Here is a 24,656-nt window from a genome sequence, read left to right as displayed (position 1 = left end):
TAAAATGTTCTTTGAAGATTTCGTGTTGCGTGTTTTCTACATTTAGTGGGCGTTCTCAGTGGGGAAGAATAACACTTAAACATTAAGTTGTGCAAGTAATACAAGCAATACAATTACTTCAGGACACTAATTTAATGAGTCTGCAAAGTGGGAATGCTGGCTCATGTAATCTAAAATATATTTCAGTGGCTATCAACCTGTTTCTAAATGACTCTGCTTATGCAAGGAGGCAAAACGGCACTTTTTTTTTTGGGGGGGGGGGGGGGGGCACATGAGACATTGAGCTGGAGAAAGACGCCCAGGCAAGGCAAGTAGAGTTTGGAAATGTCAAATCCGTGGTCGCTATTAGAGTTTACAGCGCGCCTCACACAGCCAATGGGTTGGCTGGAGCCTCTGTCGGAGTTGTTTTGGAGCCTGAGCTCAGCGTGATACTGTGCGTAAAATCTACGGGTCGCAGCAGCGGTGCCGTGGCAGACAGAGCTCAGCGAGCAAAGTCCATTGTCACACACACGGAATAACTTCCTTTTAAAAGGATGTCATATGTTGCGCTACGATGGTGCGCTACGATGACAATTTCCCAAAACTGATGATGTGAAGCAGAAACGTGGGTCCGTCCGTCTTCATCGACTCAGTTGCGCGGAGAAACGATGCTGAGCAAAGCTGCGGCAGGATTTTCCACTACAGGTAAGATGATTTTCGGAGGTGTTTCGCTACTTGTAGGCTATAGTAAAAAATATTCTTCGCCTTTTATTTCAGAGTAGATATGAGATCTCTTTATAATACAAAAGAGCAAAAACAGTCTATAAATATGAAGATTTCCGTCATGATCAGCAATATAAAATTTGAAAATGAAGTATTTGCAATTTTATGAGCGGTTAAAAAAGGTGTGATTTCATCAAAATAATGAAAATTGTGTGTGAGTGTGTTTTTGTAAGAGAAATTCATATAGATATATGATTACACTGTAAAGACAAAAACAGAGAAAAAATAAGACCATTAATAATTGTGGAGTCTAAGCACACACTCACATGTGCTAAGTGCACATCTTCATGGTGTGAGATAAATTATTAGTGGATGTGGGATGTGGCTTTTGTTGTCTAATGTAGTGTGTAATGGAATTCCCTGTTATCTGGAGAGTGGCTCAACCTCAGAATCATTTGAGAATGGAAACCGCAGGACACAGTGTTGAAGATACTGAGTCTTGGGTGTGTGGGCTCAGATTCAGCCACCGGCCCACATTATTCACGCACTGAAACCTATAGTGACTCATGATCAGGATATGATCTTTTTCTCAGGTCACAAGGCCAAAGGTCTGCTGCAGATCTACGTGTCTTCTCTGTGGGCCAGGATGACATTGCATATGTAGAAAATGCAAACAAATACAATATCAGCTATGTGATGTGAGGGTTCTTTATTTCTAGTTTTTTTGTTGAGACTGTGTCAGAGGCTTTGATATAAGTCTTGAGGATCATGTTGTTGCACTCGAGGGCATTTCATTTTTGGGCGTTAATGTTGTTTTTCCCAGCCCAGGTTGTTTGTGTCCAGGTCTGTTCAACTCAATCACCTCCCAAACCTCATAAATCACGCCCTGCCATACCTCTTTTTTTCTAATGTGTGAAAAAAAACTCTACAATTTCTTGTGTATTACCACCCAGTGGCTCATTTCTCACTACAGTACTTTCAACAAAAAAAGTGTGAAATGACTCTGACTTGATTTGCTACTTTCTACTAATTCCAAAACATGACGCAGTTGCCTCTGTGGCTTTTTTTCTGATTTCATCGTAACACGAAAGATTAATTTGATGGATGAGGTCTTTGTTGGCCAAAGGGGGCTGAACCATTGTAAGTGCTTAGTCAAATCTGGACATGCTCACACAGCCTCTAATGGCGGACGTGTTGCCTTAGTGACGGCCTCTCCTGACAGTCTTACTGTGTTGTTGTTTTGTTGTTTTTTACCTGATCCATTACCTTCCACTCATTTGAAAACATTCAGGATAACTGAGAAAGGCCAGTTCACAGACAGTCAAAGTAATCAGTATGCAGTGCAAAATATAGCAGAGCTCTGCACACTTCCCCCCGTTTTCAATATAGGCAGCCGTGATATAGGAAGACATTTTTTCCCTACATGTTTGTATGAATCTGAGAGTGTGAGATGCAACAGTTGACCATACAGCAGATGGTGATTTTATGGTCCAGACTGGTGAGAACTTGTGAGAGGAATGCTGATTGCCAAGAAAGATGAAATATTTCCTGCACTGAATTCATGTCCTAGATTATAACATTACTAAAAACCCAATGTTGGATCTGAGCTACTGGATGGATTAACTGCATTTTCCCCAAGAATGTACATCATTTAAACAAACTGCTTCTCATTTATTGCTTTTTAAGTTTGTATTTATCACATTTAATTGCAACTGTACTTATTTCCAGCTACCAGACTGCCAAATCCTTTTTGGACTTCATCCTCTGATCCACTAGACATTTGAACTTGTCATCATGGAGAGCCTCAGTGAGCTCCAGAACCCCTTGCTAGACAAAACCAGCAGACAAAAGGTGCACAGCGATTACCAGGGTTACCAGTGTGACTACTCGAGTCAGCCCTACCAGGACAGCCTCATTGGCTACTACTACACTGGGACTGGGACTAATGGCAAGCATAAGACGCAACAGTTCCTAGACGCCACATCCCTGCATCTGGCTGTGGAGGCTTTCTACAGGCCCAACTTTATCCTGTACAAGGACGACGTGAGCCTTCACAGCAAGGACTCCAAGAGCGAGAGCTTTGAGACCACTTTCACAGAGAGTAAGGACACTGTGCTGGATGGAGCTTCCACAGAAAACCCTCTGGACAGCGTACAAGGAGAGAAGGATGCAAAGATTCAGACGGTGTCCTATGATGTGGAAGAGGAGCAGGGTCCTGAGTATGAGGTCAGAGGTCACACCAATTGTATTGTGTTAAGAGATCTAGGTGCCTGATATACTGGGTCCATACTGTAGCCTGATACATGATTATAGAGGTTTTTCACTCTTGCTACACGCTATAAGGGAATAATAACTGTAACTATACAGCTTAAAGAGCACATTGATGCAAGTAAGAGCCATTTGGCAGTGCTTGACAGAGGTATTAGAATATTGAGTTGCTATATGAAATTAAAGGCGTTACAAGACTTACTCGTAACTGTCAGGGCCATCTTTCAGCAGAAAGTGAGTCATGGCGTGGATAGTGATGCTTATTATTTCATTTACCATTCTAATGGACTGCCAGTGTGATTCATGCTTATTTCTCTTCTCTAAATGGTCAATTTGCTGGAGTCTTTCATATCTAGTGCAGGGTAATTGTGCGCTTTTTTTATAATTACATTCTAAGAAAATCATCTCAAGTTTATCTATCCAGGCTATTGTTCTTTTAGGACTATAACTACACTCTCTGAAGAACAGCGTAACAGCAAAAGAGAAAAGTCTTTTTCAGAAGTGGTAAAATCTAATTTCATCCAGGGACATTTGTGAAGTACCCAGGGCTCTGAGCTGGCAGAGGAAGAAGTATAGCACCCTAACTGGGCTGATGATCGCGTCAGCTCTTGTCACTCGGAGGCCTGGCAGATAGATAGAGACACGGTAGTGACTGCCATTAATGCCATAAGTAATGCCGTGCTGTGAGGGTATTAAGCGGGTCTCCGCTGATGCATGGCTGTCGGAGCAGGTGAGCCTGGAGCCAAAGTTATTCCATGTCAATTTAAAAGAGCATATTAATCTGATGAACGGTTCTCAGATGAAAGTTGGGTTTCCAGCTGGAATATGAGACTTTTTGCTCAGCACCTGCGTTTCTTTACTTTCCCTTCATGCGTGTCTGTAATGTGTGTGCGCTTTTGTGCTAAGACTCATGCCCTTTGTGAATCATGAAAACAGACACAAACAGTGCCAGATGTGTGTTGATGCAAAGAAGTCAAATTAAACTTTTAGAGGACTTTCACAGCTCACACAATTTCTGCTGCAGTTTTCCATCATAATACAACCAGTTTTTGTCAGCATCAGTGGCAGGCTGTGTATTTTACACCTAGGCCTTTAGCACTATCCTACAGCAATAAACCACCTTTGAATAACCTCACCATGACACTAGGGCATTATAGTGATTTAACACAAGGCACAACACCTAGAGTAGAATACACTATTGCAGAGACCTGAATACACTGTGACTGAAGCCATCACTTTCAAGCAGCATAGCATATAGGCCTAGTCCAAATTAATGTAATTACCAAAGAAACAAAGACAAACCCACGACAACCGGTCACATTTATTCATACGACAACCACAAAGCGATCAACAACACAAATTACACAATTAGGAATCAACAGGCTCCCCCACAAATTTTAGCCAAGCTGCTGGGGCTCAACACACATGCCACCACGCACACACAAGGGCACAGCAGCCACTGATACTGCTCAAATTCATTCAGTCATTGCTTGTTTTATGCTGTGGTGTGCTGGGGAGGCAGCATTAAGAAGAGAGACGCTTGGCGACTGAACAGGCTGTTAAGGAAAGCTGGCTCTGTTGTTGGCATTGAGCTGGAGTCACTCACAGCAACTACAGAGAAACGGACCATGAGTAGGATGCTGGCGATCATGGACAATGACCGCCACCCACTACACAGCACGTTCTTCAAACAGAGGAGCATGTTCAGTGGCAGACTTCTGTCACTGTCATGCTCAACAGATAGGTTGAGGAGGTCCTTTGTCCCCAGGGCCATCCAACTCTTCAATATAACACAAAGGGGGAGGGGAGAAATGGACTTTTCAGCATGAGCCTGTCTCTCTCAGCCCCTACCATTATATCACTTTGTCTGCTGTACACCTGACTGTCTTATAAGCTATATTAGCCCTCCTACACAATCTGGACTGTGGTCATAACATCTACATCTTATAACTTATTCCCTGTTATATATTGTTTGTAATGTATATTATTTCTGTTTGTCAAGCAATTCTAATTCTATTATGTTTACATTCTTGTCTTTTCATAGTCATAGTTAATATTTAATAATCTAAGCTATTGCACTGTTCAATCCCTGCACTGTTCTCTTTTGCACTACCACCATTGCACACAGTCTACCATAGCATCTTTAACTCTTTAAATTTCTGTGAGTGATTTTTATGTATGTGAGATATATGTGTGTATGTGTGTTTGTTGTGTTATGGTTGTCTAAGCTACTGGATGCCTAAAATTTCCCTCAGGATGAATAAAGTATCTATCTATCTATCTATCTATATATCTATCTATCTATCTATCTATCTAAATCTCTAACACCAGCAGCAAAACTCTAAAGCAAGCCGTAAAAGCTAGAAAAATCTGTTTAATAAAATGCATAAAAATCCATTAAACTTACCAGAGTTGCTCATCATTTGAAAAAAAAGTACATCCCCCTTGCTTTCATTAACTTTACATCTAAAAATTGAAACAAACTTGAACTAACGCTACTGTTACGGTTATGTGACGCTAGCTAGTTTTGCTTCTCGGCCACCGAATACTAACTGGTCCGAAAAATGCCGACGTGGGTGGCTGGGCCAGCTAGAAGGCTCATGGTCTGTCAAAGAATACGCCCAACAGGGCAAACTCAAAGTTTGATTGGCGAAAAAATTTGACAATGGACAACATCGTCCCTATTCGCTTAAACAGCAGAGGGATTCACTCGAAATTCTGAAGGCCTCAGAGTAGATTTTTCACACAGAGACAGCACAGGGGGAAATCTGATTGGATAAACCAAGGGAGAGAGCAGCAATGAAATCACAGTAATAGACTCGTGGGAACATACTTTGTAAAATTAAATTAATAAATAACTATATAGGCTATATATTTTAGAAATTATATATATATAAAAAATTGTCTGATTCTGACAATCTCTTGGCCAGCAAGCCCTGACGGCCCACCCCTAGTCAGCATTAGAGGATGAATACCCGAACCGACGGGCCGGGCTGGGTTCGGACAGATATTTAGAAATGATGTTCGGGTTCGGGTTGGGCTCGGTCACATCAGCGCGATAAGGCATTGAACATTTTAAATTAAACAGCTTATTAACGTGCGCTTGTTGCCCCGTGTGCGCTGATGCGCTCATCTGTTAACATTTCCGAATGCCTTCCTACAGTTGTTTAATAAAAGCGGGCTTTCCACACAAACAAACGTACACGTGTCATTAGTATGAGAAAAAAATTTGATTTTAACTGTGTCGGGCTCGGGTCAGGCTCGGACATAAATATCTTAATGCCTGTCGGACGTGGGCTGGGCTCGGACAGAAAAATTTGGCCCGATCCGCACTCTAGTTAGCATGTGTTTTTTATACTCCTTACTGCAACCCATATCGTCACTGTACATTTCTATGATACCTCATCCTTTGTTTAGATCCAGCAACAGAAAAACAGGTATTATAACTTCACAATAGTAAATCTACAACTGTTTTCTATCAGCAGAAGTAAGACAACTGTGTGACAGAGAAAAATAAATTGCAGGTAACAAGAGCGTGTGGGTGATGCCACTGTGATTGCCACAAGTAACAAGGTGCAGGGGTCTATGTGTGCCCTGCTGTGGAGTCAACTGTCCCCTCCAGACTCTAACCAGGCCTCAGAGAACACTGTGCCTTTGCGGAGCCCCATCAGCTATACTGGCATCAGCCCAGACTGGGAGTGTGTCCTCAGCCGGCCGGACTCAGTGTCAGGCAGGATGTCAGTAGGTCTGAATGCACCAGTCACTCAGAAATGTTATCAGGTCCTGCTATAAAGATAAAAGGAGATTACTGCTGTTTGTACCCACCGGTTTATTCATGTGATGTCAGATTATGTGGTTATGACCAGCTGCTGTTTTGATGGATCACAGCCGGCTGTCCAGGTGGACAGTGTTCATAAAGCAGATAACAGGGAGCTTTATAATCTTCTCTTGGCAAAGGTAGCTGTTTGGAACCTGTTTGGATAATATATAGCACTGCTATCCTCCACTTACCTCTAACATCTAAATATGGTTTCAACACAGAAATAATTATTAGATCCTGTGGTTTGGTCAATGTAGATCAGCATTCTCAGAAGCAAAGAAAATTTTGCACAAGCTTAAAAACTTGGTTGTCAGCACACACGTATAGTTCCTTTCTTCTTTGCCTGCCTCCCTGACTGTTCTTTAATTACCTCTAAAAATGGCTGGTTCAGTTCCTGCCTTACATATTGATTTTTATTTTGTGCCTTCCTTTTACCCACTTTAATTGATCCCTGCAGGCAGCAAGACTAACAAATGAAACCTGCTCCTTACGGAGGCTATTTATTTAGACAAACATCCACTCCGTCCCTGGGACAGCTGACAGAAGTAAGGTAACGTCCTCTTGAAAGGTCACCCATGCAGTCAGATTGCCATTCCTGCTGCAGGCACGATGTGCCGATGTAGTCTGAGTGGTGTTCAAGCCCTTGTGGCCCTGAGTTTGAGTATGGAGGCACAGTAAAGGAGCCTGTTGTAAGATGCTGGGTATATTGAGGAGAGATGGTGGAGGTCTCTCATGCTGTAGAAGCAATTGAGCACATAAATGACCCTGTCTTCTTGCTGTTTCCCCTGTCACCTTGCAATGATGGAACAATCCGTCAATCCTCTGTTATCTGTAAGGCCGCTCATGGGTGTTGACAGAGGCATCAAATCCTTTCTGGCTGGCTGAGCACATCCTGTCCTGGGTGGTGGTGGTGGTGGTACAAGGGCAGATACACTGGCCTTGTGGGGGGGGGGGGCATGACTTGTCAAGCTACACCAAGTACCAAGATGTCCAAGTTCACTTGACTAACTACACGTTTCAACCTGACCCCATTATTATTTAGGTGTCAGTCTCAAGATCACCTTTTGTCTCTTTTTGTCAGTGTGTAGTTTGTCTACAAGCAGTCATGTAAAAAATTGCAAAAAAAGTGTATCATTATCATCCTCTCCTTTTCTGACATTTAACTATCCTTCATCAACCCGCTGTCTTCCAGAGTGACAGCTCCAGTGACAGTGAGAGCGAGGACAACTTCATCGTGCTGCCCCCTCGGGATTACCTGGGCCTAGCCATCTTCTCCATGCTCTGCTGCTTCTGGCCCTTGGGCATCGTTGCCTTTTACTACTCTCACAAGGTAAAGGAGACCAGAGACCTCAAGCCTGTCATTAAGTCTGATTACACTGCATTCCATTTAAGGTCAGCGAGCACAAGCACTCAGACAAGTGCTACTGCAGCCCATTTTACACCCTGTGACCCTCCTCTCAGTTGTTTCAGATGATTTACTATGTAAATTCAGCAGGTTCGGACCACTTGTCAGTGAGTCCACTTTAGGAAACCATTAACATTGAGGTTTTGGTCCGCAGTATGTTCTGTGTGAGCATGTGCACTGTGATTACATTATTTTAAGTTGTTGCATCCATCCTGTAGCTGAGACCTCGGTCTAATGTCAGGATCTTTCTGGTCCGCAAAGATTAGGCTCACGTCCAGCAACCTCAAGCAAAGCACAGCATATCTTAATGGTTTTGCAACATCTTCCACAATAATTGCAGAGACAATAATACCAGAAAAGAATGTGTCAGTAGAAAAAATAAAGGCCAGGCTCATTTCTTTGATAGGAAACCAAAACAACCAAACAACACATTTGTCACTGTCAGAGGCATAATTACCTAATTGCCATGGTAACTAATGGCTACCCAAGAGCATTTCTTGTTTTCTCTCCTTTAACTGTGGCTTAACACCTACTCATACACTCGGTGCTGATGAGTAACACACCGGCTCATTTCATCCTCTCCTTTGTTTTGTCAGACAGGCAAGGCCATCGCTAAGGGAGACTTCTCCAGAGCAGGAATGAGCTCCAGAAGAGCTTTATTCCTGGCTGCTCTTTCCATCACCATTGGAACAGGGATGTATGTGGGGGTGGTTGTGGCCCTCATAGCTTACCTGTCTAAGCCTGGACACGTATAGCACTGAGACCGGTGTGCTTGGGGGGATTTGCCTGTGCTGTTTATGAAAGAAGCTATATGAAGAGAAAAGACTAAACCAGAAAGACAGAGAGAAAAGAAGAAGAAAAAAAAAAAAACAAGATGTGTGGATTGAGTATTACTTGGACTGACAGGACTGCATATTGATCCGGACTGAATCTTTATTTCTGGGATACACTCCAAGGTATTCCACCACCACAAAAGGAAGAAAAGACAGTGCTGGGAAGAATGTCTACTCTTCCACAAAGACTGTGCTGTACTAATATGTTAGAAAAAAACGGTAAAGTAAAGAACAGTAAAGAACTACCTACATTTTATCACATTAGTCATTTACAGCAGTTTTATTTTACCTCCATAGTAGGCGTTTTCTCTGCCAATACGATTGCAGATTGTGTATTGTCCACTTTGTATATGAGTTTCTTGGAAAAAGTGGACCCTTAATAGAAAGAGAACAAAATTATACACAAAGTTGCTGAGCAGTGGTCAAGCGGGTTATCTGTTTTTATTGTGTACTGTTAATCTAGTCAATAAATACATTTGGCATGAATAATGAAACTTCTTCTGCCAAGTCTCTCATCCTCTTATGCATTGTCTCTTTGAGAGTAGTGTCTTTGAGCATCCACTTTTATACTAATAACATCCAGTTTATAACACAGTAGGCCTAAGTCTGGAACATGACGGCTAAGGTCGATGACAGGGTAATTGAGCTCAACTTAAAGGGTGCCGGGGTACATCACCAGACAAAAGGTTGTGAACACGACATGGATTGTGTGGTTAGAGAAGCCTGTCAGAGTGTATTGTCGACCATAGAGCGTTATATTGACAATTTGCTATTGCTGGCACAAGCCTCCGCTGTAACTGGCATGGCTCTTCATCGTCTTTTGGCATCACTCACTGTGTAGCCTTGAGGTGACTTTACCTGCCAAAGTGCTTGTGAGTGTCAGGAACAATGCCTGCTCTCTAAAGTCAGGATGTCAGAACAAATTGAGAGCAGCACTTTATTCCCATCCAGGACTTGGAAGGACCATCATGCAAGTCCCTTTCTCTTGCCCCACCTGCCATCCAATCAGAACACTGGCCTCCAGAGCCATCCTAAACCAATCATTGCCCTTCAGGTTTAACTTGCAGACAGCATTGGTCACATACTGAGCTCAAGAAGCAGAGGAGAAAATATTGACTACACCTACAGTATATACCTTATCATTCACTGCACCAGGATAAATGGAGCAGATGGCAAGGTAAGCAAGTTTTACAGGAAAGCTTTCACAGCCTGACCTCTCATATTTATCTGCTTCATCTTTCGCAGCTTCTCTTCATGCAAGTCTCTAATGCATGAAATGTGGCTCGATGGGGGAGACGGGGGCGAAAGTGCCGCTCTCATCAATGGTAGCTGTATGGGGTGCTGAAGTGGGCTCACTCTGTGAGCAAGTGCAGCGCTGCATGTGTTTTCCCTCCCTCAATAGATAGGGAGCTTCACCCACGCCTGCTCGCTCACTCACAGCATCCATAGCTCAGACTACCAGAAGCAAACTGATTTTATTAGTCATCCACCCCCACATGAATACAAACTTTCCAAGAGGCAGCAGCAGGTTGAATTTGAACTAGTGCAAATATTTAATTATGTTAGTGCACTTTTAGTGTGGGTATTACTGTATGGCACACAGGTCTTTGTTTTAAAATAATTATTAGTCCACACTGTTTCTAAATATAATCCTTGTATCTAAAATTAACCAAAAGTCTGTCTTTGTCGACTTTGACAAAGTCATACCCTGACCTGTCACATTTAGCAAATGACAAAAAAAGAAAATGAATGGGTCTTGCACACAGAACTAAAGTGAGAAACATATTTCTAGAAGAAAAAACAATGATGAATGAGCCGAAACAAAATGGAAAGAAACTGAAAGGGAGTGGAAAGACAAAAAGACATTAGCACTGAGTGCTACATTAATAAGGAGCACAATGCTCTTGACTGTTCGTGCGACTGAAAGCCATTTTCAGATTCCTATCGCTGCTTTGATAAAATACCTGTCACCACTCTCTGCTCGTGGACAACAGACACACAAACAATATCTTCAGTTTGTGCCATGCCTCTGCAAAAGAGGATTTAGCCTATTTGAAGTGATTGCGACAATTACTGTACAAAACAAACAAACAAAAAGCTGTGAATGTAGACATTTTATCCTTTCGTTTTACTGACATTTAGTAGAAAAAAAATCCTGGAAAACTATCAAAGAACCCCCCGGTGAAATGAATAGAAACATCAAGTCTAACAGTTGAAAATAAGAACTCAGCAAACACATTTTCAACTCAGCACCCGAAACCACAATGGGAGGATGTGAATGAGGAGTATGAAAACTCTGTCCTGAATTTTAAAACTATTGGGGAAATGTTAAAGTGGAAAACCTCTTGGTTCTGTATTGTGTGACAGAGCTTAAATCAGAACCACATAGTTTATTTGGTAGATCACAGACACTTGCATGCTGTTTGAAGTTCATCCAGAGATAATTTTTCATGCAGGCATTTAATGTATATTTGATTATTCCAGGGACAATTTCTGGGTCACTGGCAATGGATGGGATTAAACTCATGTCAAGCGCCCTCTGAGATTTCAACAGTTTACATGCAGATATGAATGGCAATTAGCATTTCTTTTTTAACCTTTATTTAACCAGGAATAATAGCAGAGAGAGCAGCATACTTAAACGCCCTTTTCCCCAGTTCAGTACAGACTTTAGGGAAAGTCCTAGGAGTGAAGACAAGGGCTTTGAGGTTTGTGATAAATCTCAGTCCTCCATGGTAGACAGTATCCGGCATGTAAAGACATTGTAAGGATGCATGAATGTATACAACGCCATAGTCCAGCACAGACATAAAGGTAGCAGCAACAAGTCTCCTTTTGGTCTCAAAAGAGAAGCAAGACTTGTATCTAGGGCTGAAACGATTCTTCGAGTAACTCGAATAATTCGATCACTAAAAAAACCTCAATGCGAAATGATTTGCCTCGAAGCTTCATTTAATCAATGTTACCAACGTTGTATCGCTCACGGTGTTTTCACATGGATGATTATTACTGTCGCACACCGGGCTGACGCTGGTGGCGACACATGCCATGAAGACTGACGCCGCAGATTACAAAATGAAGAAAGAGCGTAAATAGTGAGGGGCTAAGAGAAGAGACAGGCTGGAGAAAACAACAGAGAGTGTCCAAAGTTTGGAATCAGTTCAAACGTAATTAAAATGAAAACTCTGTATAGTGTGTCTACTGCAAAATTGAACTAGCTTACCACAATAATAGCACGTCAATAACGTCAATGCTTCAGCATCTCAACAGAAAACATTGAGTCTAACTTAATCATCCATTCCACAAAGTGGACCCGACAACAGTAAATCACAGAGTCATATGAACGATGAAACTACACCAACAACTACCAAAAACAAAGACAAGAAAATACGTAGTGGTGACCACAATTTGATCTAAAGAGCCGACTTGTTGACTATCCCTTCGGAAAAACAGCTGATTGTTGCGCACTCTCTCTCTCCACGGAGAAACAGCTGATCAACGATCTACTAGCATAAGTGTAACAGAGCTGTGTGACATTGTAATCAAATATAAATGAAAATAGGTTGAGTATAACTAATATTTACATATAGGCCTATATACAGATCAGTCTCAGGTTGAAACTTGTAGTTCTGAAAGTTAAGTTGCACAATTTAAGGTATGTTTAATGTAGGCCTTAGTTTGAGGTTGTTATTGCATTTCAGAAAATGTTTTCTTTAAAAACAATGTAATATGGCACTTAAATGCACTTAATGTGTTTAGTTTTTTTGAGAGATGATATTGTAAGCAATGTAGGCAATAAACATGTTGCTTTTTCCGAAAATTAAACCAAACTATTGTATATTATTGCTCTTCAATAAAAGAAAAGTATTTATCCGATTACTCGATTAATCAATGGAATAATCTGTAGAATACTCGATTACTAAAATAATTGATATTAGTATCCAAAATAAAAACACAATTTTAACTTTATTTTTTTCACCAGTTGCTGAATGTGCGGCTTAAATGAGAGTGAATCATCAATTATTTTTTCCAAGATTGAGATACACACTCAATCTCAGAGCCCTAAAACGTGATAATAGAAGGAAGGTTCAGTGGCTTTGATTTTGCATTTGAAAACATAAGTTTTGTTTTGTCAACACGTAAACAAGTTTTAAATCACACAGGATACGTACGTACAAAATTAAAAACAAGTTGTAGCTGACAAAGAGCCGGGTTAGTGGAAATTTGAATGGAAACATTTTGATCCAAACTGTTGATATATATATAATGAATAGTAGTGGTCCCAGGAATGATCCCTGGGAACGACCTTTGATACACTAATGGAGCGAGAAGTGAAATCTTCTGCCTGCATGCATTGCGATCTGCCTGATCAATCATTTTTAAACCAACAGCAGTGTTGGGGAGTACCTACATGTAACGGCATTATGTCATTTAATTACATAATAGAGGTAACTGTAATCTGTTACAGTTACTGGGGAAAAAATTATCAAAAATGTCGATGTCCAACCTCAGGAAACATCTGCGGGTATGTAAGTTAAGTTAGCTTACAGTAAATGCAAGCAGTCATCAAATAAAGTAGGGAAGACATGCCTACCTTCTGTGTGACACACCGGGATTCTAATGTGTATTGAAGACATATTTTAGCACCATATTTTGCTTAGTGCATACGCCGTGATATTTTGTTTTGTTATGCTTTTAAATCCTCAGAATGATCTTGTATTAAAAAGAGGTGCTGAAGTCTGACTTTGTTGTCCTGTTCTTCAAAATTTAATTATTATAATCTTAATTCAAGCGATGACAGATTTTAAAAAGGAGTTTGACAGTAGTCAGTGTTGAGTACTGCTGTAAGGTTAACACTGCCAGTTTTAAATATTTAAAAATAGTTAACTGTTGAAAACATGCATTCAAAATTGCGCACCAAGCTGCTTACAATTCGTATTTAGGAGTCAGTCCCCACACACACACACACACACACACACACACACACACACACACACACAACAGGTGATGTGAATAACCCTCCAATCACCTCAGGGGCATTCAGCTAAAACAAATTGGGAAAAAGGAAATTACAGCAAGTAGTAAAGAATAAGGGACTGCTACAATCTAACAACTTAATGTATTTTTTAATTATTTTATTAACACTGAAGGAAAATACATACGTCTTTGAATTCATAGTGGAATCTAAAATGTCCAAGAAGATTTAAGTCTATGTCTCAACAATCTATGTACATGCGTTTTATAAAACAGAAAGGCTAGTAACTGAGTAATCCTTTATAGCAAAGCAACATGAAAGAGTTTGGGGTTTTTAGGTCCCCAGTTGTTATACCAATAGGTGAACAAAGGGATGGATTGTGTACCATGTAGATCTAATAAAAGCAACATTCTCATCAGCAATCCCATCATTATTCACTACTAATTCTACTGTTCATCTGATGTCCTAAAAAAAAAAAAACATATTTGCCAGCTATTATGTATCTGCATCCCTTCAATAGTATTCTTGAAGGATTCAGTCTTAGAACTCCTAGCTTTAGTGGTACCCTATATATATTATTTTGATGTACTTGTACTTTACTTTCATTGTATGCTACTTTCTTAGAGGTAAATAATGTATGTTTTACTCCACTACATTTATTTGACATTTTCCAACCTTTTTGGCTTGTGATCCCAAACCATACAATGATGTAGGTAATTTGTTCCTACCTTCTAATACGACCCAAGGGAGCGTTTTCCGTCCGCTTATCTACCAGGCCCCCAGGAAGCGCGCCGGGCTTTGAAGCAAATTGAACGTAGTGGCCAAACGGTGGAATTGCAATGTCAGGTGATGCCCTCTAGCCCAAGGATTTTTCCTATAGACTTACATGGCGAAAGAGATGTCTATAAATCAGTGGATTCAATTTTTTGAGCGTCACAACCCCTGCGAAATGACTTGTTTCACTATCAGAAAGTCTAGAAGAGCCGGACGATTAAATCATGTATTCCACATTCAAGTTAGCAGAGCACTAAACTGGAAGTAGCCGGCACGGCCGGCGGAGGTCTCTAGTGCGCTGCTCTATGGGCCGCATAATGCAGAAGCAAAGCAAAATATCCAGGTATTTTTTGGCTCCATGAAGGCTATATGCGCCACTGAGCAACTCTCATAGGAATGAATGGGACTCCGCCTCAAACGTTGTATCCAGGTCTTATAATACATCCATGATATCTACACCAGAAAACGTAACGGTCACGTTTTTAAACACGTTAACGTTACACGGTCACAGTATAGTTATGTTTAGGCAGCAAAACTACTTAGGTTTATAAAAGGATTGTGGTTTGGGTTAAAATCAGAAGTTACTTCACTTCTGGTAAAGCACGTGACGCAGAACGTGACATAGCTCCATTTGTTTAGTTTGTTTCATAAAGTTAAAAAGAACCTTACCATTTACTTTTATTTTCAAACGAGACTGACCCCAATCTCCTGGGTGATAGTCCTGTGTTTGTTTGTTCCAGGAACTGGGTACTTTTATACTTTGTCACCTAAAGCTTTGGTTATACTTGCCCGTGACACTGTGGCGCGCTTCAAGCATGCACAGAGACATTCATGCTCAATGCATTGTTTGTTGCAGTATTCTCTGAAACACCAGGGGGCGTAAAAACTAAATAATCTGTGAATAAGCAAGAAGTAGTAGAGAAGAAAAGAGCGGAAGTAAAGGAAAGCAGACTGCCTGGCAACAGTAGTTACATCTGTCGGTACACAATCCATTCTGCCTGCACGATCCGTTCTGCACATGCGCAAGATAATACTGTTTTACCGAGGATACGACCTGCACGATCTGTTCCACGCTAGCCTATGGCTAGCCTCCACCGGGAAGCTAACGTTAGTTTAGCTAACAGCTAATTCGGCTAACCGCTAGCTGACAGCTAGATTCAGTCTAAAATAACGTTAACTCAAACTTAATGGGAAAAGCAGGCTACAGCTAAATTAAGACTTCACAGTAATAACAATAAAGACAAGTATTGAGTGATTGTATTTTAAATGAGCACAAGTAAAGTAGAAGTGACGTAACAGCTGTTATATATGTTAGGTGTTTGTTATATATGTCGTTTATTTTCAAGTTTTATTTTGAGGGTCTTAAAGTTATTACACGCTGTCTCAGCTAGCAGTTAGCCGAATTAGCTGTTAGCTAAACTAACGTTAGTTTGCCTGTGGAGGCTAACGGCAGCTAGCGGTTAGCCGAATTAGCTGTTAGCTAAACTAACGTTAGCTTGGCTGTCGACCGGAAGCGTGGAACAGATCGTGCAGTGTCGTAAATCCTCGTATAACCGCGCATGCGCGAACATTTTGCGCATGTGCAGAACGGATCGTGCAGGCAGAACGGCTCATGTACCGACAACATCCATGATAAACACAGACGTACCATCAAACATTACATATATCTACTCTAATCATTAACCTGACTGTCGTTTATCTCCTAATTGAAACTACTGTCTGCCTCTAACACTGTTAAGAACATTCTTTCCATGAAGCCGTTTTTTAGCTTTGACAAAGTGATCTCTCATGTTTTTCCACACTCTACAGCAAAATGCTTCTTCTTTTCCCAGTGTGGTTTCTCTCTCTGACCACATATTTAAGACTGTTTGACTCCCTGTGGTCTGTACATGAAGAATCATGTTTGTACAGGCGAATCTGCTTAGCCAGCCTTCCCAGCTGGCCATGTTGAACGGAAAGTGCAGGTGCACGACCACACGGCGCGACAACTTGCGGAGCCTTCGCGCTGGAAACAACAGCCGTGGTGACGTAATTTTATGGCTCGTGCACCTCGCGCCGGGAACACCGCAGCAACCATAAACCTAGCTTTACTTTGCCTCAGTCGTAATTGCTACCCCACTAGAGGGTGCCACCACTATACATGTAAATATGAGTCATAATTGCTGTTTGAACAAACGACTTATGTGGCCGTTTTTCTGGGGTGGACAGTCTCACTGATTCATGGTTTCCTTTAAATATCTGTTTTAGGTCCAAAGAGGTAAAATATTTATTTTTATTTTTTCCAAAAATGCTAATACCAAACGCATATGTATAAATGAATACAAATTTGTGTAGCGTTTTTTTCTTCTTTCCTCTCGCATTAATCATATGAAGACCCCTCAGATATATCATTGGACTAAACTAACTGTATAGTTAAAACTAGCTCTGCCTCAACCAGCTAAAAACAGTAAAATTCTACTGATGTGTTCATGCATTTACATTAACAATCTAATAATGCTGAATTCATTTATAATAATATATATATAATCAGTCACAAGGGCCATTTTTTATTCAGAATTAATCTTTTTACTTTTGACAATGTATAAACTTTTATCTAATAATATTTATGTACTTTAAGTCAGTTTTGAATGCAGGACTTTTACTTGTAATAGAGTATTTTTACATTCTTTTTATTGGCCTTTTTACTTACATAAAGGATCTGAGTTCTTCTACCACCGCTAGCTTTAACAGGAAAAATCTGTTTTCCCAACAGGTTTTTCAGCACTTTTCAGTGAGCATGTGCGGAAATAAAGATATCCTTACAGCGACTCTGATGTCAGCATTCATGTCTGTAAATCTCTCTCTCTCTCTCTCTCTCTCTCTCTCTCTCTCTCTCTCTCCTTTAATATCAGAGTTAAGCTCATCTTTGAAACATTTCACACATACATGCTTATCTGCCCTAACACCTTTGTCGCACAGCAATATGCTTCTCTCTGTGGCGCCGGCATTTGCCAGGACTCTGGACTGATAAGGACCTCACAGCCTCATATTCTGGCTTTGCTTATCACTCTTGAGCAACAAGGGAGCACTGTCTTGCTGTTCATGTTTCTGTTCTCTAGATAAGTATAGACTGGACTTCTTTTTTGCTTTGAGCATTCCTCAAAACTGCCGTCTTGTGCCAGCAAAGCATCTAACGCAGCTCTCAGATAAGACTCAGGGAGATGTGTTGGTTTTTAATTGCAACCTGAGTACCTGACACTTCACGGGGAGGGGTGATGTCAGTTTCTGAGAAATAAATTGGATATGAAGCAGACTAACACAGTTTACAACCACCCAGATGACTGTAGCATCTGAACGGCGTCTGGTGTTGTACCACACATCATAAATCTTTCTGGGACAAGCAGCCAAGTCCAACTTCAAGAGATAACCGATATACAGTACTCGACTAGGCAGCAGCAAGGACTAGGGTTGGTGCCTAAACGACCAGTATCTACCGGACTGAATTGCAATGCAGATTTCGGGTGCCTCATTTCAGTGCCACTTAAATGCCTTCTGCGCTGCTCTCTGATGCTCTGAAACAGACGTTAGAGGCAACAGGAGCATCGCTGCACGTGACGCTAGTTAACACTACACTTGACAGCAGGTAACTTTGGCCTACCGTTGGCTAGCAGCTGGATTAAACATGGTTAAAATGTTGACAGCTAAATGGTGTAAAGTGTGACTGTATTTCACTGTAGAATATTCCAACACCGGGACATTCAACAGTCTGCAGCTGCCGTTGTCGGAAAAACAACACAGACGGTGCGTTCACTTGAAACTAGTAAGCCTCGTGGTGCATTGAAGGTTATTGTAAAATACCCTATTCCCTAATTTTATTAAGTATCGGTTCAGGCACCGTTTAGGCACCAGCACCGTTTTAAAAGTATCGTTTTAGCACCGGTATCGGAAAAAACCCAAACGATACCCAACCCTTCCGAGGACACATAACTCCCACCATAACAACTGTAATCGTGCTAACCCCTGTAATCTTGATGCAAACCAAGATTTCAGATTCATTCTTTTTTGGGAGGAAACAAAAGAAATCTGGTGACTCCACCCAATTCACCAACTATCGTCCTATATCTGTTTAGCCCTGCTTTTCTAAAGTTCTTGAAAAATGTGTTTATTTTTGTTTAAGAATGAAAAAAAAAAAACTCTCTTGGCATATTCTTAGACTTGTCAAGAGCCCACAGTCAATCATAACATCCTTAAAAAACATGGTTTTCATGGGGTTTCTTAAAAATGGTTGGATCATTATTTGAAAAACATAGAACAGTATCCATAAACAGGCAAAACTCAAACAGAGCCAAGCTACTGTGTGGGGTACCTCAAGGTTCAATACTTGGACCTCTCCTATTTTTGATTTACATCAATGGTCTACCTTAGATCTGTAATAATGCATTGCTGTCCACAGAGATTCACTCTTACAATACAAGATACTCTAAGGACATTCATCTCCCATTTTGTCGAACGTCCCTTAACCAATATACATTGAAATACAGAGGAGCATATCTTTGGAACAGTCTACCAGCATCATTACAATCAACATCTACATTATCATCATTCAAAAAACATTTAAAAAGGTCACTAATCAACAATTCCACCTTTAATTTTTGACAGGACAGCAAGGTGAGAAAGGGAGGAGTGAGGGGGGAGACATGTAGGATATTTGTCACAGTTTGGATTCAAACCCTGGACCTCTGCGTCAAGGCACAAACCTCACAGTATATGTGCGCCTGCTCTACCACTGAGCCAACCCGGCCACAACAATTACTTTTTAAAAATTATATACATTTAATTTAATTTTCACTGCTGTGTAACTAGTGTTCCTTAAAGGTCCCATGGCATGAACATTTCACTTTATGAGTTTTTTTTAACATTAATATGCATTCCCCCAGCCTGCCTATGGTCCCCCAGTGGCTAGAAATGGCGATAGGTGTAAACCGAGCCCTGGGTATCCTGCTCTGCTTTTGAGAAAATGAAAGCTCAGATGGGCCAATCTGGAATCTTGCTCCTTATGAGGTCATAAGGAGCAAGGTTACCTCCCCTTTCTCTGCTTTGCCCGCCCTGAGAATTTGGCCCACCCATGAGAGAGAGACATGGCTTTCAAACAAGCAAAGTGGCAGTTGGTCAAAGCCACACCCCCACCCTCCACCTTGCCCCCCCCTCTCCTCCTCAATAGCTACAGATACAGAAATGGCACATATTATAAGGAAAGCTCATTGTGGGACTGGCTCTAGTGGCTGTAATTCTGCACCAAGGCTGAATTTCACGAAAGAGACTTCACATACAGTATTAGGGAACCACTAAGGCCTATATAAAAGCATCCAAAGAGCACCATGTCATGGGACCTTTAAAGGGGTGGTTTCTTTATATGCCTTTTCTTGGCTTCTAACCTCCCTTGCACAATGTTTTTACTTTGTATCAAGCCTTATCATTGCTCTTTTTTTTTAACAATTTGCTAATAAACTAAACTAAAACATCAACAAGTCCTCCAAACCATACAACTATATAGCTTGTTTATTCCTACCCTTTAATACGACCCATAGGAGCGCCAACGCAAATAAAGCGCCAATATCCTTCACAAACTCTAAATACTGAGAAGTACTGAGATTATGATTCTTACCCAGTGAAGGGTAAAAGAGAGTTGATTGGCTCTGTGTGATCAAACCCTTTGGATAGCTTTGGGGAAACCTAGGAAGATGAAATCAGCCCCCAGCCAGGACAGATCATTTAGCCACAGTATCAATCCCATCTCCATTAACCCACAGTAGACAGCTTCATCACTGATAGCGCCAGAGGAGGGACAAGAGATGAGAATATTGATCAAGATGTCTGCTCAAAAGCTTGTAATATAACCCTTTTTTCCAGCCTGACAGATATGAATCAATGTCCAGATGCACATGTTTCAGCAACAGGAGTTTCATATATTGACTGCATTAAAGAAAAGATGTGATTGTGAACTTGTAATGTAATTCACCTGTACACCAAATCACAAAGGGTTCTGATTTTGAATGAAGCTCAAGACTTCCCCCATGTGGATAACATGTTGCACTACATGCAGGCAGTAAGATGAAGCACTCAATGCCAGTATTCAATTTAATGCTCATATTTTTGGCAAATTAATTCATGGTTTACCTGCATTAAAAGACACATGCTCAAATGTGCTATATCAGACCCATGTACGCTTACATGTAATGTGAATGTGAATATGTATGTAAACATATACTGTATGTATGCCTGTCTGTAGAAACATGTACACATATGTATGCATATTCTCACACACACACACACACACACACACACACACACACATCCTGTAAAACACATGCACACACACACACAGTTTGTGTATACGTTTATGCATATATGTGCATGTATTAAAGCCTACAGAATACATATATATGCATCCACTCTCGCTCTATGTATATTTATTGATGTGTTTTTATATGTATTGAGGTACATACTGTATAGAAAATAAAAAATAACTGACAAAACAATCTCTGCATAAGGTCTATTTTACTGAGTTATTCCAGAGCTTTCAACCATATCACACAAAGACGTAATGACTTTATCTGCTGTTTTCAAGGTCAACAACTGTCAGGCTAAAAAAAATATTAGGCTACTTGTTTTTGGGTAAATTTCCCAAATCTAAAACATCTTCAATAATATCAAAAAATTAAGTAAAGCGCATTTCATTTTTTTACGAGACAGCTCAGATGTATAAATGAATTTTAACTACTTGACAGGTGGATTTTATTTATTTTTCACATATACAGTATATATATATATATACACACACATTGTTATGAGATTGTTTTGTAGATATAGTTTAATTTTTTCCCATAACCCAGCCATGTGGGTAATGGGTATGGGTAAGAGACGCATTGGAAGTAATAGAAAGAAGTTGATCACAAATTAATTTTCAAAGAGACGCATTGGAAGACCAAAATGATGCATAAATAATCATTTCTAAAAACCTGTAAACTGTAATTCCATTTATTTTCTAACAACAACCAGCTCTAAATTACTAAATTACTCTGAAACATACTTGGACTTTTGTTGTACTGATAAGTCTATGCAGCAGAGGGCAGAACAACACCATGTTTCAATACGCTTTAGTTTAACTACATCTTATGTTTGAGCTCATCTCAGCACGCAACTGGAGCCAAGAGTCTTCCCAAAATGATCTGCAAGCACTTAATCTCACCAATGAAATCATATTGCTCACAACCCTATCAAAAAAGAAATTGAATGTTAATGTTGCATTAGTCGAAATCTTTCCATAAACCTCCCTCTGATCTCACTTTGCATGGATTGAGATGCTCTTATGATGGTCTTCCAACAAGCAGACTGCCCATCATAAGGGATACTGTGAATAACCTCCTCATATCTAATGTAAACAGCTTGATCTTCAGCAAATCTGATCTGTCATAACCTCCTATTTCACTCTCAGGGGATTAAATAGCTTTGCACTTTAGAGGAATAATCCTCACTCTCTGTAGGCCTATGTCTTGGCCTCAATAACTGAATTGGGTTGAGGGTATGTGGAGGCGAGGGCTCGGAGTTCTATTGCAAATCATTGCAGTCACTCAGCCTTAAATGGTTATTGGGTTTCATGAGAATTCCACCTAAAAAGAGGATGAGCAACAAAAGTTTGTTGCTTAAAATGTGAAACTAATTCTCCTGAAATTTAAGAAGAAACCAAAATGTTCTAACTTGTATGAGGTTAAAGACACTTCGGGAAAGAAGAACATCATGTTAAATCCTTAATTCTCATGTTGACAATGTTAGTTTAGCCTGTTAGCATGCTCACATTGGCTAAATAGCACTAAACACAAAGTACAGCTGGACTGATGGGAATGTCATTAGTTTGGCAGGGATTTTGGTCATAAACTGAAAATGTTGACCTGATGATGGCACCATATGAAAAGTTAGGGGTCACCAAAGTCCTGAGGGGAAAATGACTACAGCAATTAAACCACCTTTGAATAACCTCACCATGACACTAAGGCATTATCTTGTGGAATAAAGTGATTTAACACAAGGTTCAACACCTAGACAGTTTCAATACACCATTGCAGAGACATACACGGTGACTGAAGCCATCACAAAAACAACCCACAACAACCGGTCACATTTACTCATATGACGACCACAAAGCAATAAAAAAAATAACACAATCTGCGATCAACAGGCTTCCCCACAAATTCCAGCCAAGCTGCTGGGGCTCAACACACATGCCACCACGAACACACAAAGGCACAGCGGCCACTGACTGCTCAAATCTCTAACACCAGCAGCAACTAGGCTAGCTAAAGTAAGCAGTAATTGTTAGTAAAATAATTTTACAAAAATGCAGAAAAATCCATTAAACTTACCAAAAGCTGCTTCTCATTTGAAGTAAACAAAGTATACACCTTCCTTTTATTAACTTTACATCTAAAACTTGAAACAAACTTGGACTAACATTACTACTACGGTTATGTGATGCTAGCTTGGTTTGCTTCTCGGCCACCGTATACCAAAGATCCTCTCTGCGTATAGGCCATAGACAGTAAACTGGTCCGAAAAATGCCGACGTAGGTGGCTGGGCCAGCAAGAAGGTCTGTCAAAGAATACGCCCAACATGGCAAACCCGAAATTTGATCGGCTAAAGAATGTGACAATCAATCAACAATATCGTCCCTATTTGCCCTACTGACTTAGAAAATGGAAATGACAGGTCTTAGTTTAGCTGCCAAATAGTGAAAGAAAGCAAGCAATGAGATAAACCAGTGATATCAAGTTCAAGACAATGCGTGTTAAGTTAACTTCTGCTGAAAATACTGAATCTTCTTCAGCTCAGGGAGACAGCAGCTCTGTAGCTGAGTTTATGTTTTGTGTGACCTCAAAATAAAGTGAGTAATTCTTTAATGGATGAGGATGCATGGTGTCTTCCATGTATCTTTTCAGTTTTTAATGTAAAACAAAACTTGCTGAATATGTATGAGGTCTCCATCACAAATCCACCCTTTAAATCTCAAGCATACATCTCTTCACTTCTGATTTATGTGGTCAAGCATTTTCCTAAATGAAAATACACCTGTCTTACTATTCAGGTTCATTATATCAACATTTCGTATTACTCTGACACACTCCAGTCCATTTCCTAGCCATCATTCATTATTGTGTGTATACTTATCTCTGTCAACAATGTAATTAGCAACCTTTTCCCCATCCGGTGACATTATGGTTCCAATCTGAGGGCCATTCAGTGCTGAGACATGCAGCAGCATACTGATAATAGTCATCCCTTGCCCTTTTAAAATTACTCTGTTAAATTGGAGTATAACTCAATTGTTCAACTCATTAGGAAGCCCCATTAGCTAACTGAGGATGAAGTGTAAAATGTGATATGGATTATGGCTAATGCAGACACATAGATGTGTTGTAAAGCTGAGTTCAAGTGACCAGATTCAAAAGGTTTATAGGGGAAATAAAGATAGCCAAAGTCTTACAGCATTATTTGTTGGCAAAGTATTTAGATAAGAGGATGAAACAGCTTGAAAGCCGGCTAATAATAGCATCTATTAAAGTGATTTAAGGTCCTACTTGGGGTGCTTTCACTCTCTTTCCTCTCCCAAAAGCACTGGTCCCCTAGTTTAATCTCAAATTGAAGGCGCTCAACTGCGACAGATTATAGGGAGTAACCTGAGCATGCAGCCGTCAACGGTGTCCTAATGAGCCCAGCCAGCAGAGCATCAAGTGACAACAAGTTACTACTACTACTGCTACTCCAACGAGGGCCACTTCGTGCCATTTAAGAGTTTCAGTAATGCCTTCACAGCTGACATTTGTTTGAAAGGAAAGCAGAATAAA

At 40.5% G+C, this 24,656-nt stretch overlaps 1 protein-coding gene across 1 annotated transcript; it reads left to right on the top strand.

Annotated features, from left to right (window-relative positions):
* The first annotated feature begins 273 nt into the window (after positions 1 to 273).
* LOC116035856 (synapse differentiation-inducing gene protein 1-like) lies at positions 274 to 9,036 on the top strand. The gene is made up of 4 exons (XM_031279205.2): positions 274 to 684; positions 2,431 to 2,928; positions 7,983 to 8,120; positions 8,792 to 9,036. The coding sequence occupies exons 2-4, from the start codon at positions 2,497 to 2,499 to the stop codon at positions 8,948 to 8,950; spliced, it is 729 nt and encodes a 242-aa protein (XP_031135065.1). The 5' UTR covers positions 274 to 684; positions 2,431 to 2,496; the 3' UTR covers positions 8,951 to 9,036.
* Positions 9,037 to 24,656: the final 15,620 nt, after the last annotated feature.

The sequence above is a fragment of the Sander lucioperca genome, chromosome 18, assembly GCF_008315115.2.
Source record: "Sander lucioperca isolate FBNREF2018 chromosome 18, SLUC_FBN_1.2, whole genome shotgun sequence".
Lineage (NCBI taxonomy): Eukaryota > Metazoa > Chordata > Actinopteri > Perciformes > Percidae > Sander > Sander lucioperca.
This window is presented reverse-complemented; position numbering and strand designations above follow the sequence as displayed.